Here is an 11,240-nt window from a genome sequence, read left to right as displayed (position 1 = left end):
ATCAGGAGCACATGATATGCGAAGAGGTGGCAGGTTTGCGCCTACGGACCGGCAACCGATCGACATGTCTGTCAGTACAGGTTGCCTAATTTAAGGGGCTAATTTTCGGTACGTTTCGTTCATGTGCACCTGTGCGAAGAGGTGGCACGAGAAATACATTGTACGTAATAGTACGCATCGAAATTCTGAGGAAATTTTACATTTTAATATCAGGAGAAGATGATACTCAAAGAAGTAGCAAACTTTTAATTAAATATCGATACTTACCTCTTGTATCAGGAGAACGTAGTGAACGAGTAGGTATCATAATTTTTATTTTTTACTTGAAACTTACCTTTTGTATGAGGAGATCATGATGAACGAGGAGGTGGCACTAATCGAATTTGACTCGAATTTTACTTCTGATATTAAGTATAAGAACATGATATTCGAGTGATGCAAGAATGTTAGTGTTCGTGAGTGTAATATTAGGGAAAATTTAAAAAAAAATGGATAACGAACCGCAGGCGTCCACGTCAGGAATCATCGAGGAAAAGAAGAGGACATTATTATATTTTGTTCCTTATTGGGATCCAATGGTACCCTAAATTCTAAGTAAGTATATACAGCATTGAGGACTGCAACGCTCGCTCCAATGCGCATGATCAGGAAAAATCCCATGAATGTCCATCACTGCTACTAACATAGGTAACTCGATATTTTCTAAATTTATTTTCTTTTCCTTTTTTTTTTTAGTATACAGATCTCGACGCGATTATGACTAATGTCGGAGGAAAATTTGTTTCCTCTATTTTTATCATGGTTTACACGATGCGATGATTTTATACGATTTATTCCTCTGTGCCTTGCTTCGTGTATCTCTCGAATAGTGTCGTAGGTGAATCGATGTCCGCTCAGTTTTACTCGGCAATGCATTGGCAATTACTTTTTACACTTTGTGTATGCATGTGTATGTACACGCCCGTAAGTACACACTTCTACATTTATACGATAATACATACATACATACGTACATATATATATATATTTATAGAGGTGTGTATACCAGAGCGTGACGCGTATACGTTCACATGACATATATGCGTACGTACGTGCTTATCTATAGATGGTGATTCTAAATACTAAAACAAACTTTAGTTTCTTTCTATGAAAAGACACAAGAAGAATTGAATAATGCACCGAGGACCATCTTTCCAAATTTATTTCTTTGCTTGCTCGCGTACAATAACCTCAACTAGAACAATTCCATTACGTGGATTCAACGAATACAATTATTGTTTGAATACTATCGATTTCTTTTTACATATTGACTTAATCTTCAACTTATCGAGTATGATTAATTATGTTTACGGGACACGTTTTTCAATTCGTTGATTTTCTCTCGCAAAGGATCCAAATACACATTGAAAAATTGAGGTTATCGTGGAACGTCCGACGGATAAAGTCAACTCTAAATCATTTGATTAAGAAATATTTTATCAACACGTTATCGATTCATACATAAAAGACCTACGCAACAATACTTTTAATATGAAATACTATTCAAAAATTAGTCCTCGTTACGGAATTCAACTATTCTTCGTATAATTCGCGTGGAAACGAATTACAAGTTTGTGCCAATCTCCAGAATCACCCGGTATATATATATGCACAATGCTGATTCAGTTTTGTTTTATATTCGTATGCTTTTATGATATACCGAAGGTTGTTATCAGAGTATGGTACACTATCGATTATGTTTACATCGTGTATACTTAAAAATCTATGGAATATTTCTTTCTCTATGTACAGGGATGTTAAAAAAAAAAAGAGATTTTAAAAAAACTTATATCGATAAGGTCACACGGAAACGTTACATCTTTCAATACAAACATTATAGCACGCTATTCCCAAATGCTTCTTTCAGCGATCCAGAGTCTCGTAGAATCACGAAAGTTTGGCAAGATGAACGTTCCGCGCATACGCGTTGCGTTTGTGTGCACATTTGGTGCGTACATATGTTGCCGCGCGTACGCGGTCTTCTCTACTGCGTGCCTAGTGAAGTTCGATAATCGATTTTAGATGCTTCTCCCACGATCGAAAGCTCGCGTTACTGCAGGAGATTACGTTATTGAACAATCGACTAATTTCAAATAAATAACGACACGGGTTCGCTTTGGACAATGATGGGACTGATACCGTATCGATGCCATCGATACTAGAAAACAAAGTATCGTTTCCTCTTGAACCATTTGGATGCTCGGACGAGTACTGACACGAATAGATTACGTACGATACCTAATACTTTTTCAACCAACATCTCAACTTTTATAACGAATATGCATCGATTCGATACCGTAAAAATCGAGTAGACGTTAATTACTCGAAACTGTATCTATTTCTTTGGATTGCTTGTTTCGCAACGATTAAATTTTAGTTCCTATTCCATATATATTATATTTACAGCGATATATCGATATCTACTTGGTATTGATACCGATTGATAGCGTTAATTTCAATAGCATCGAAACTTGAACAAAGTACACGGGTATTCGCCAAGTATTAGCGCTGCCAGCGGTGAAATCATTCACCCAAATGTCACTTATGCGCGAGGTAGATGCGTATAATGTATCGTTGATACGATTTGTATCAGTCCCACCACTAGCTCTGCTCGCCAGCAATCAATTTAAAGAACAACGACATCGGAGTCCATACGCGACAAATCTTCCCGAAATAGGTCGTCAAACGAACCAAGTGTGTAACAAACAAAACTACCGGAAACCGTCCAAATCAATACTGAACCACTCGACGTCGTCGCTCTTTCTTTACTCGTGTCCGTCGTGAGTCGCGTATTGCTATATATGGGATCGATCGTTTGTAAAATTATACAAAAATAAATTGCGTTGCAAGTCCGCAGCCACCTTTTTCGAAACGAGAACGCAACCACCAGTTCGTTCGCTGTTTAAATCAGTTTTCCTAATCCCTTCTTTTACGTGGGAATCTCGCGGAAGCGTATTTTCGTCGATTCGAATACGCGCGCCGAACTTTGGAACTCGCGAAAGAACTTGAAACGGAGTGCGCGTCATTGATACGCAGACTCTCTGGTCCACGAGTATGTTCACCGTATCGTGAGATCGTAAGTCACGCTACTTAATTTCGCTAGCGTACAACCGAAGACTCGACAGTTGTGTTAGCGTTGCGGAAACTAAGGTAGTTATTCGAAAATGCCGATTTCTACGATGTTAGGACAACTTTCGTGCCTTCGATCGCACGTTCGAACGATTGTACGATACGTGTGTTAGAGTTCGTTGCGACCACAATCAATACCCCACGTTCCATGGCCAAGCAAACAACTTTTAAATACACGTATCCTATGGTTGTGAATATATTCCTACGAAATTACCTTTATTATTGTTAAACGAGTCGCTAACTAACCACGTCCACAGGAATGCAATTTTACTTACACTCGATTCATCGTTCTTTCGTTTCCGATTGCTTCGAAAAATGCACAGCGACGACGACGATATATCGATTCCTTCCAACTACAGCCCGATTTAATCGGCTACTTTGGCGATTCTAATACTCTTTCGCGATAACAGCGAGGATGCTTGTCATGGCGCCGGAAGATCCGTCGAGAATAGGGTTACTCGTCAAATCAGTTTTTTATTCTAATCCTTTAGCGATTCAAATATTCGTCAAGCATGATTTAAATACGATGTGGATACTTCATTACACGAGTACTATCGCGAACTCGAGTTTCCTAAGTTAATTCGGAATATCTTAACATCCATATGCGTTTAAGTAGCCGTAATATGTAATAACATTTGGCTAATTTTGTCATACAAGGAAACCTACAACGGAAAAAATGAAATTAAAACAGTAACATCCGAATAATAGTCTCAGCCCTAATCAAAGTGGAGTATCCGGCGTTCGCAAGCATCGTGCTGTCGCAAACAGTCTTTCACTGAAATGACGCACCAGTGTGTGTGTGTGTGTGTGTGCGCGCGCGAGTGAGCGAGCGAGTGAGAGAGAGAGAGAGAGAGAGAGAGAGAGAGAGAGACCGGTGTGTGTTCATGTCGTCGGTCTGGGATTTTCTCTTTTATTTATTCTTTTTTTTTCTTTTTCTTCTTTTTTGATTTTACGCGACCTCCATGTCAATCTATGTACACAAAACGCATCGAGGCGTGCTCGTGTCGGTTAGGAACGAACGATAGCCGTACGCGTTCAGGATTATCGCGCTATTACAATCATAGTGTACAGATTCTTATTTTACGGTCGAGAAGTTTTGCTGCGGATTTTGATTCGAAGACACCCACGTAGTGAACACGTCTCTGCAATGGCTAACCACGCATTCGTTACTGCAGTACTCGTCCTCCCATTCGCTGTTGGCTACAGCGGGATTCGGGCATCCGTGTCGTATGCATGCGTTAGACGCGGGTCTCTGACCGCCCATAGTCGCTTGAGCGGTAGAGTTCACTGACGGCGGGCTCGACAACGAATCCCCTTTTTGATTACTCGAATGCATCATCTGTTGCTGTTGATGATGGTGATGTTGCTGCGACTGTTGTTGTGCCTGCACCTGTTGCTGTACTTGCTGTTGCTGTACCTGGAACAGAGAAAAAGAGAGCCTCGATAGTTTGAGAATTGGAAATTTCCATCAAAATCTTTCGTTTTGTTCACAGCTAATCTCACTAACCTGTTGCATGTATTGCTGCTGCGAGACCTGCTGCTGCTGCTGCTGCTGTTGCATATGTTGTTGCTGCTGCTGCGACTGTGACTGCGATTGCTGTTGTTGTTGGGACATATGTGTCGGCGCCATTGAATTGTTCATCAAACCCTAAATAAAGTATGAAATTAACAGAGAAATAACAATTGTTATAGTTAATTTAATTCGGTATCGGTAGGTCTAATCCTGATGAATTCTATACAAGAGTTTTCTGGATCAACCTTACCGATGTGTCCACCCAGCAACTCGGGACGAAACGTTGATAAATTTCTTAATGAATACATTACCTTTTTAACGCTAAAAAATGTTATTTATTACACGGTCAAATTACTTTATTTAAATATGAAAAACTAGAAATCATTTCACGAAGAATAACCATAGAGATTTTGATACGGGGAAAGAAATATCGTCACCTGTTGCGTTTGTTGTTGCTGATTTCCTGACATTGCCAAATGATGGGGGGATTTTTTCATTTGCATTTGTTGCGACTGCTGCTGATGCTGATGTTGATGCTGATGCTGATGCGCGTGTTGTTGCTGAGGCGACGGCGGTTGAGGTTGCGGGCTGTACACTTGATAAGAAACGTTCCCGGGTGTTCCACTTCCGGCGTAGCTGCCGTACGCTGCGTACTGAACTTGTTGCTGTTGTTGCTGCTGCTGTTGCGGTGACGGTTGCTGTTGCTGCTGCTGTTGTTGTTGTTGTTGTTGTTGTTGTTCATTTTCAGCTGCCCCTTTACTGACGAGGGATGCTCTGTAAGCCGCCAGAGCCTGCAAGTATTCCTTCTTCGCGGCTTCGGTCTTCTTCTTGTAAACCTACGAAAACGCAAGAATTTAAAACTTATAAAAATTTAAAAAGAACGTCGCGAGAAATATCATTTCAAGTAGTTGCTTCTTATCTCCATTTCACATAAAATTGTCCAGATTCGGTTTCTACATTTTTGCTACAACGTTTCTCTTATTTATTTATGTCCGAACGTACGATGGAAAAAGTCTTGATTCGTCACGCGTCAACTAGATATTGTGAAACTAATTAATGGCGACCACCGAACAAGTGTATAGTCTATAAATAAAAAGTCGCGACACCAACTAGTTATATTAATTCGATACGCGCATGCAAGATTTCGAGTTAAAATTCAAACTGGTTGTTTCGGTTGCAACATGTTTGGTTTACGGTTCATTTGTTGGTTTCATAGCGGAATTACAACCTTTCAATTTTACGATAAAAATATAAGTATCAGTTTTCGCGATACGATTACACTGTAACTACCCCTTAGATAATTGAGCACGAGCGTATAATTACAGGTGCGAATTCCAAGCTGGATAAAATGTGATATAATTGACAATTACGATTGCAAATATAATTTTGTTATTCTTCTAGCGTGGAATTATTTTCTGACCAGCGAGAATCATGCAACAAGTACTCACGTTCTTGTGCTCGATATCCAGAGCGTCCCACATCGAAGCAACGATCTTGGACACCTCGCCGAAGCTCGCATTTGGATTTTGTCCCTTTATCGCTGCCTGCGTGTCCCTGAAGAACAAAGCGTACGCCGAAACGGGCCTGGAACATAATCGTTCGTGCATTATAAAAACATTTGTATGTCCAGATTAGTTGATTGGCACAGTTTTCAGCGCGAACAACGCTTGAACCGTGAGAAAATTACTCACTTTTGTGGCTCGTTAGGATCTCTCTTTTTCTTCTTCTTCTGCGACTTTGGTTTCCTTTGATTCTTTGCTCCAACGTCTGCTGGTTCAGGCGAGGGCCGTTTGATACCTGTGATCTAAACAAACACAACTGCGATTCGTAAGGGATCCTTTATGGGAGGGCGAGAGAACCCAACGTAGCAGGTATATAACCAGTATGTATTATTATTATACAAGCAGGGTGTTTGGAGCATGCGCGGCCAGCCAATGGCCACAGCGACGCAGCAATATGGCCGACAAACTGGTGGGCCCCGAGATAGTTACAGGCGAGCACAAGTACATTGATTTTTCAATACAGCTTGTTTCCGAACATTTGGGACTCGGTGGTACATCGACAATTCATTCGAATAAATTTTATAATAAAGTGGTAATATTTTCGAATCGACATTTTTTTCACTTACCATCCCGGAGTGTGGCGTGCTGTCGTCGCTGTCCTCGCTGGTGGTAGTGTTGTTGTTTGGTTCTGGAACAGTGTTTTGCTGCATTGCGGGCGGGCTGCCTCCCGTCGGGCTCCTGTACTGCATCTGCTGTTGCATTTGTTGTTGTTGTTGTTGTTGCTGCTGCTGTTGTTGTTGTTGTTGTTGCTGCTGCTGCTGCTGTTGATTATGCATATACTGCATATGTTGCTGCATTTGAGCTTGCTGTCGCTGCTGTTGTTGCTGAAGCAACATCATCTGCTGGTTTTCGTGGTGCTGACGAGGTGAACTCATTGTCGCGTACGATCCCTGCGAGTTACTGTACGTCGAACTGAAACAATATCAATGAAATACAAGGTTAAAGTGACTAAAAACAATTTATATTAAAGTTCTATATGTATATCGATATATATATATATATATATATGTCGTTTCGATCCGTTTAATCGGTTTTGTTTTTACATTGTATTTCTATTTTGCGAATATAGTTGCAAATTAATCAATTTTAAAATTAAATAAAAATTTCTTGATAATACAGAAAGTCCAATTTATATTAAACGGAGAAGCCTTTGTTTTGCTCGCACTAGCGTAACACTACAGTTACGCTACACTAGTAACACGCTAAATGTTATCATTTCATTTGTAAATACTTTTTTCTTGGTTTGAAATAAAATTCGAGTAAGCCTAGATCGTAGAGGAAAGGAAATCGGTCGCTGGCTAGCATGACAATTTATTTGTTCGCGCGCGTTTGCAATCAGCCGTTGGCGACTTCCCTCGTATCTCTGACTCATTTTTAACGCGTTAGTGATTTTAAAGACTGAGCTCGCGATACGTACGGCTGACACTCGTTATTTTCTACGAACATTCACCGAGAATATTCAGGCCGGCAATCGATTAATTCGATTAGTTATTCGAGATTCTACAAGTTGTGTTTTTGCCACCAATTTTTCAACATTTTCAGCAAACACGTGCACTTCCGCCGTCTCACTTCTCACTGGTTTGTTCGCAATAACGGCTGATGTATGTTGTGACTTGTGACCCGCATCGCGGCGCTGCGAGCAGCGGCCTCGCTAGGCATGCAACTCTACAGGCCCAATTTCCCCTACGTCCCAGACCCGGCATGTTTGAACGTCTATTTCAACGGGTACATTCGGCAAAGACGACTGTCGAGTAATTCTCTCTTGAATGTTCTGTTTCCACTCGACAGTTGCTTCTGCTGAATGCATCTAATGTCGTCGATATCACTTCAAAATGCTAATTCGAATAACATGTTACCTAATCTCGCAACTATCATATTCTTGAAATAGAAATACGTCCCACTGTATTTCGTAGAGTAACCTTAGAGAAATTTCAGATAATAAAGTATTCTAGAAAACTAATTAACATGTATGATATACGAATTATACATTTTGTTTAGATTCATTTTTCTAAAAAAAAGTTTCATCGATCGATTAAAAGTGTAAGAATATTTTAATTTTCATTAAAGTATGAAATTGAATGCGACAGACGAGAAGAAGCATTGTTCCGGATGGCAAAAACCGGCTTTTATTTAGACAGCTGCCGGGTGCGCGAGTCGGTACACAATGGAGTTAGAATTCATTCGTAGCGCTTACTACGATACTTGACTCGTTTTGCTGAGAAACCACACGTACGAGAATATTCGATAATTTCTTTCGTACGTTTCTAGTATAAAGGTGGTCAAAGTGATAATTGCACGTACAGAGAAATATAATTTTCTAATACCTGACGCTGATCGGTTGTAACGAGTGGTCTTGTTGCAAATAAAGCGATTGTTGATATCCACCAGGATCGAGATTCAATCCGTCGGGGGATTGTTGGATACCACCACCGGTGTTCTGCATCATCTGCAAAACCGATCGATACCGATTGTATCTTATATGTATATCGTATTTATTCTACGATGAAACGTAATGCTTAATAATACAAGCCATTTCACAATTATATATAATTTCAACGGAATTCTCGAGGTTTAATAAAGAAAAAAAGAAAAACTGAATAAAATTTTTCGCTCACCTGAGACTGATAGCCGTGCATCGGATCGTGCTGAGATTGCTGTTGCGACTGTTGTTGGCGTTGTTGCTGTTGGTGCTGTTGTTGATGCGAATGAGAGTGAATGGAGGGGATTTCAAAGTCCTCGTCGCCGAAACTTGGTGTGTGAAACGTCTACGAAGAGAAACAAAGCTGTTGGATAACTGATTATACGTTTGCGTGATTCCGTGTGCATCGGACATGGGACTAACTTGGACAACGATAACTATAATTATTTATAAATGTGAAATTATTCGTGATCGTTCATCGTTCGTTAATTATCGGTGCATGATTGCTTATTAACTCGTTAATCATCGTTCATTAATCATGATTGTTGCTGATTCGTTATTTGTAATAATTTATAAACATGAATTTATTCGCGATTGTTCATCGTTCGGTAATCATCGCTCGTTATTCGTGATTGTTGACAATTCATCGGTCATCAATCATGGTTACCGACCATTAATCACGAGTCATTTGGATTGTTTGTTAATCATTAATCATGATTATTGATTATTCGTTAATAATCAACAGTCATGATTGTCGATCATTCGTTAATCGTATCCACAAATGATAATCGTGTATTATATTAGTTTTCGTAACTGGCATATCGGGCGAATAACCAAGATGGAGGCAAAGGCAGCGAAGACGAACATCAACCATAGAGAATATCTGTACGAGATCGAACGAAGTCGAAAAATATGCTAACCGTACTAGTCTATCTACAGAGTCGGACTATTTCAGTTTACAATTCGTTCCGTTCGCGCCTCTCATTGTCAGATCGAAACAGCACACGAATCTATTACATTCTTCGATAAACTATCAATCATTTCTGTTTTTCCTCTAGAAAACATTTATCAATAAAATATCGAAATTGTACAAAAGACCGGTAACAAATAGGTGCTCTAGGTTGGATTACGCGCACAGCGTAATATTAAAAATCGGCATATTCATCTCGTAAGATTCAAAAATTACGAGCGCTTTATACGGCGGATACGTGGAAGGGTGAACAAGCATATTTTATCTACTCTTTTTAATTTTTTTCTCCCCCCCCCCCACCCCCCTCCCCACCCCTCTAACATCTTTATCGTACCAGAACAGAATCCGGGGGGGGTCAAAGAGAACTGACATCATAATACGATTGGCATCGTGTAAGCTATACCTCGAAACGAGGATTGGAGAATTCCACCGACCAAATGTTGGAACATTGCTCGGCCACGCGGAGCAAGAGATCCGGAAAATCACGTCGCGCCCGAGGTGTTAATATTTCGCATTGCAACAGACCCATTGTGATCGACTTGGTGCTCGCGTAAAATGCAAACGCGAGTTTCTCCGTTAACCATTGTTACAAAACATTGACGGAACAGCAATGAAATACAGAGGACGTGTAAGTCGGTGCGCGATGGAAACAGAGGTTGGTTATGATTTGGTTCGAACGCGTTCGGGATTCCTTTTGAACGCGTCGCATGATTCCGAGCGACATACCAGTCGCGGCAACGGCATAACGCATCATATAACCGCGCACGCAGTTATTTTCAGGATAATTTAATGTTTATCAATTTACGTTTCTTCGGAGGTACAAAGAAGAGACGGGAGGGGAAGTCGGCGTGCGAGGGAGAACGGCATGGGCAGGGAGGAGACCGTCGGAAAATAAATTCGCCCGTGCAGACTGTCGGGCCACCCGGGGAATAAAAGTTTTTAAATTGGATTTAATAGCGTCAGGAATTTTCCTTTGAAGGAACGTACTTGCCTATTGATCGAGTACACCTACCTCTGCTTCCCTTCTCTCCCCCATGCCCATCGCGTTACCCCTTAACTCGCCGTGTTTCTCTTACTCTATCGTTTTCTGCTCTCGCTTCTCTTCTCTACACCCGTCCCTTTGGCTTGCGTGCCCCTCCATGCCGCCCCCTTTCCCCGTGTGTACGCGTATACACTGTGCCCGTCCGTTCCATCCCACCCCATCCCGTCCTATTTCAACTACTCTTACCTCCTACTACCCCCCCACCCCACCCCACCCCACCCCCTCGCCGCCCTCTACCCGACCCCTCGTTCCATCTCCAGCGAATCGAATACGCGTCTATCTATCTTCTTCCTCCGCTGCTTCCAAACTTTTCTTTCTCTCTCCACCCCCGCGGTCCTTCCTTCTCCCCTCGAAACCCTTTCCCCAGGACTGGCTCCTCATACTGTTCCACCTATCCAGCCGTGCCAAGATGCAGTCGTACCTTTCCTACTCCCATGGTACGTTCGCGTTCCCATTCGCCTGTTTCCTCGTTTCCCGCGAGCGAATGAGATCCGCAGACCCCGTGTACCCGGTATATATGTATACCCGCCGTCCTTTCTAGTCATCGGACGCGCGCGCCGCCCCCC

The 11,240-nt window shown here is 41.4% G+C and overlaps 1 protein-coding gene across 3 annotated transcripts; it reads right to left on the bottom strand.

The window, feature by feature from the left end:
* Window positions 1-688: 688 nt before the first annotated feature.
* On the bottom strand, window positions 689-11,125 carry LOC128887344 (TOX high mobility group box family member 3-like). Of its 3 annotated transcripts, none has more exons than XM_054143142.1 (9): window positions 11,096-11,125; window positions 8,859-9,008; window positions 8,568-8,689; window positions 6,810-7,155; window positions 6,373-6,485; window positions 6,130-6,265; window positions 5,119-5,517; window positions 4,676-4,816; window positions 689-4,585 (listed from the first exon to the last, which is right to left on the bottom strand). In XM_054143142.1, the coding sequence occupies exons 1-9, from the start codon at window positions 11,108-11,110 to the stop codon at window positions 4,244-4,246; spliced, it is 1,764 nt and encodes a 587-aa protein (XP_053999117.1). In that variant the 5' UTR covers window positions 11,111-11,125; the 3' UTR covers window positions 689-4,243. The 3 variants fall into 3 exon arrangements, with proteins under 3 accessions (XP_053999117.1, XP_053999116.1, XP_053999118.1); XM_054143141.1 differs by lacking the exon at window positions 11,096-11,125 and adding an exon at window positions 10,645-10,678; XM_054143143.1 differs by lacking the exons at window positions 8,568-8,689; window positions 8,859-9,008; window positions 11,096-11,125 and adding an exon at window positions 7,661-7,813.
* Between the last annotated feature and the right edge of the window lie 115 nt (window positions 11,126-11,240).

Source organism: Hylaeus anthracinus, unplaced genomic scaffold, assembly GCF_026225885.1.
Source record: "Hylaeus anthracinus isolate JK02 unplaced genomic scaffold, UHH_iyHylAnth1.0_haploid 11985, whole genome shotgun sequence".
In the NCBI taxonomy this organism is placed as follows: Eukaryota; Metazoa; Arthropoda; class Insecta; order Hymenoptera; family Colletidae; genus Hylaeus; species Hylaeus anthracinus.
This window is presented reverse-complemented; position numbering and strand designations above follow the sequence as displayed.

Coding starts and splice junctions, on each gene's coding strand:
- LOC128887344 (XM_054143141.1), bottom strand. CDS start 10,674: ATGGGCATGGGGGAGAGAAGGGAAGCAGAG. Junction 5,518..6,129: donor TGGATATCGAGCACAAGAAC/GTGAGTACTTGT, acceptor GCGTTTTCGTAG/GTTTACAAGAAGAAGACCGA. Junction 4,817..5,118: donor AGCAACAACAAACGCAACAG/GTGACGATATTT, acceptor TACTTTATTTAG/GGTTTGATGAACAATTCAAT.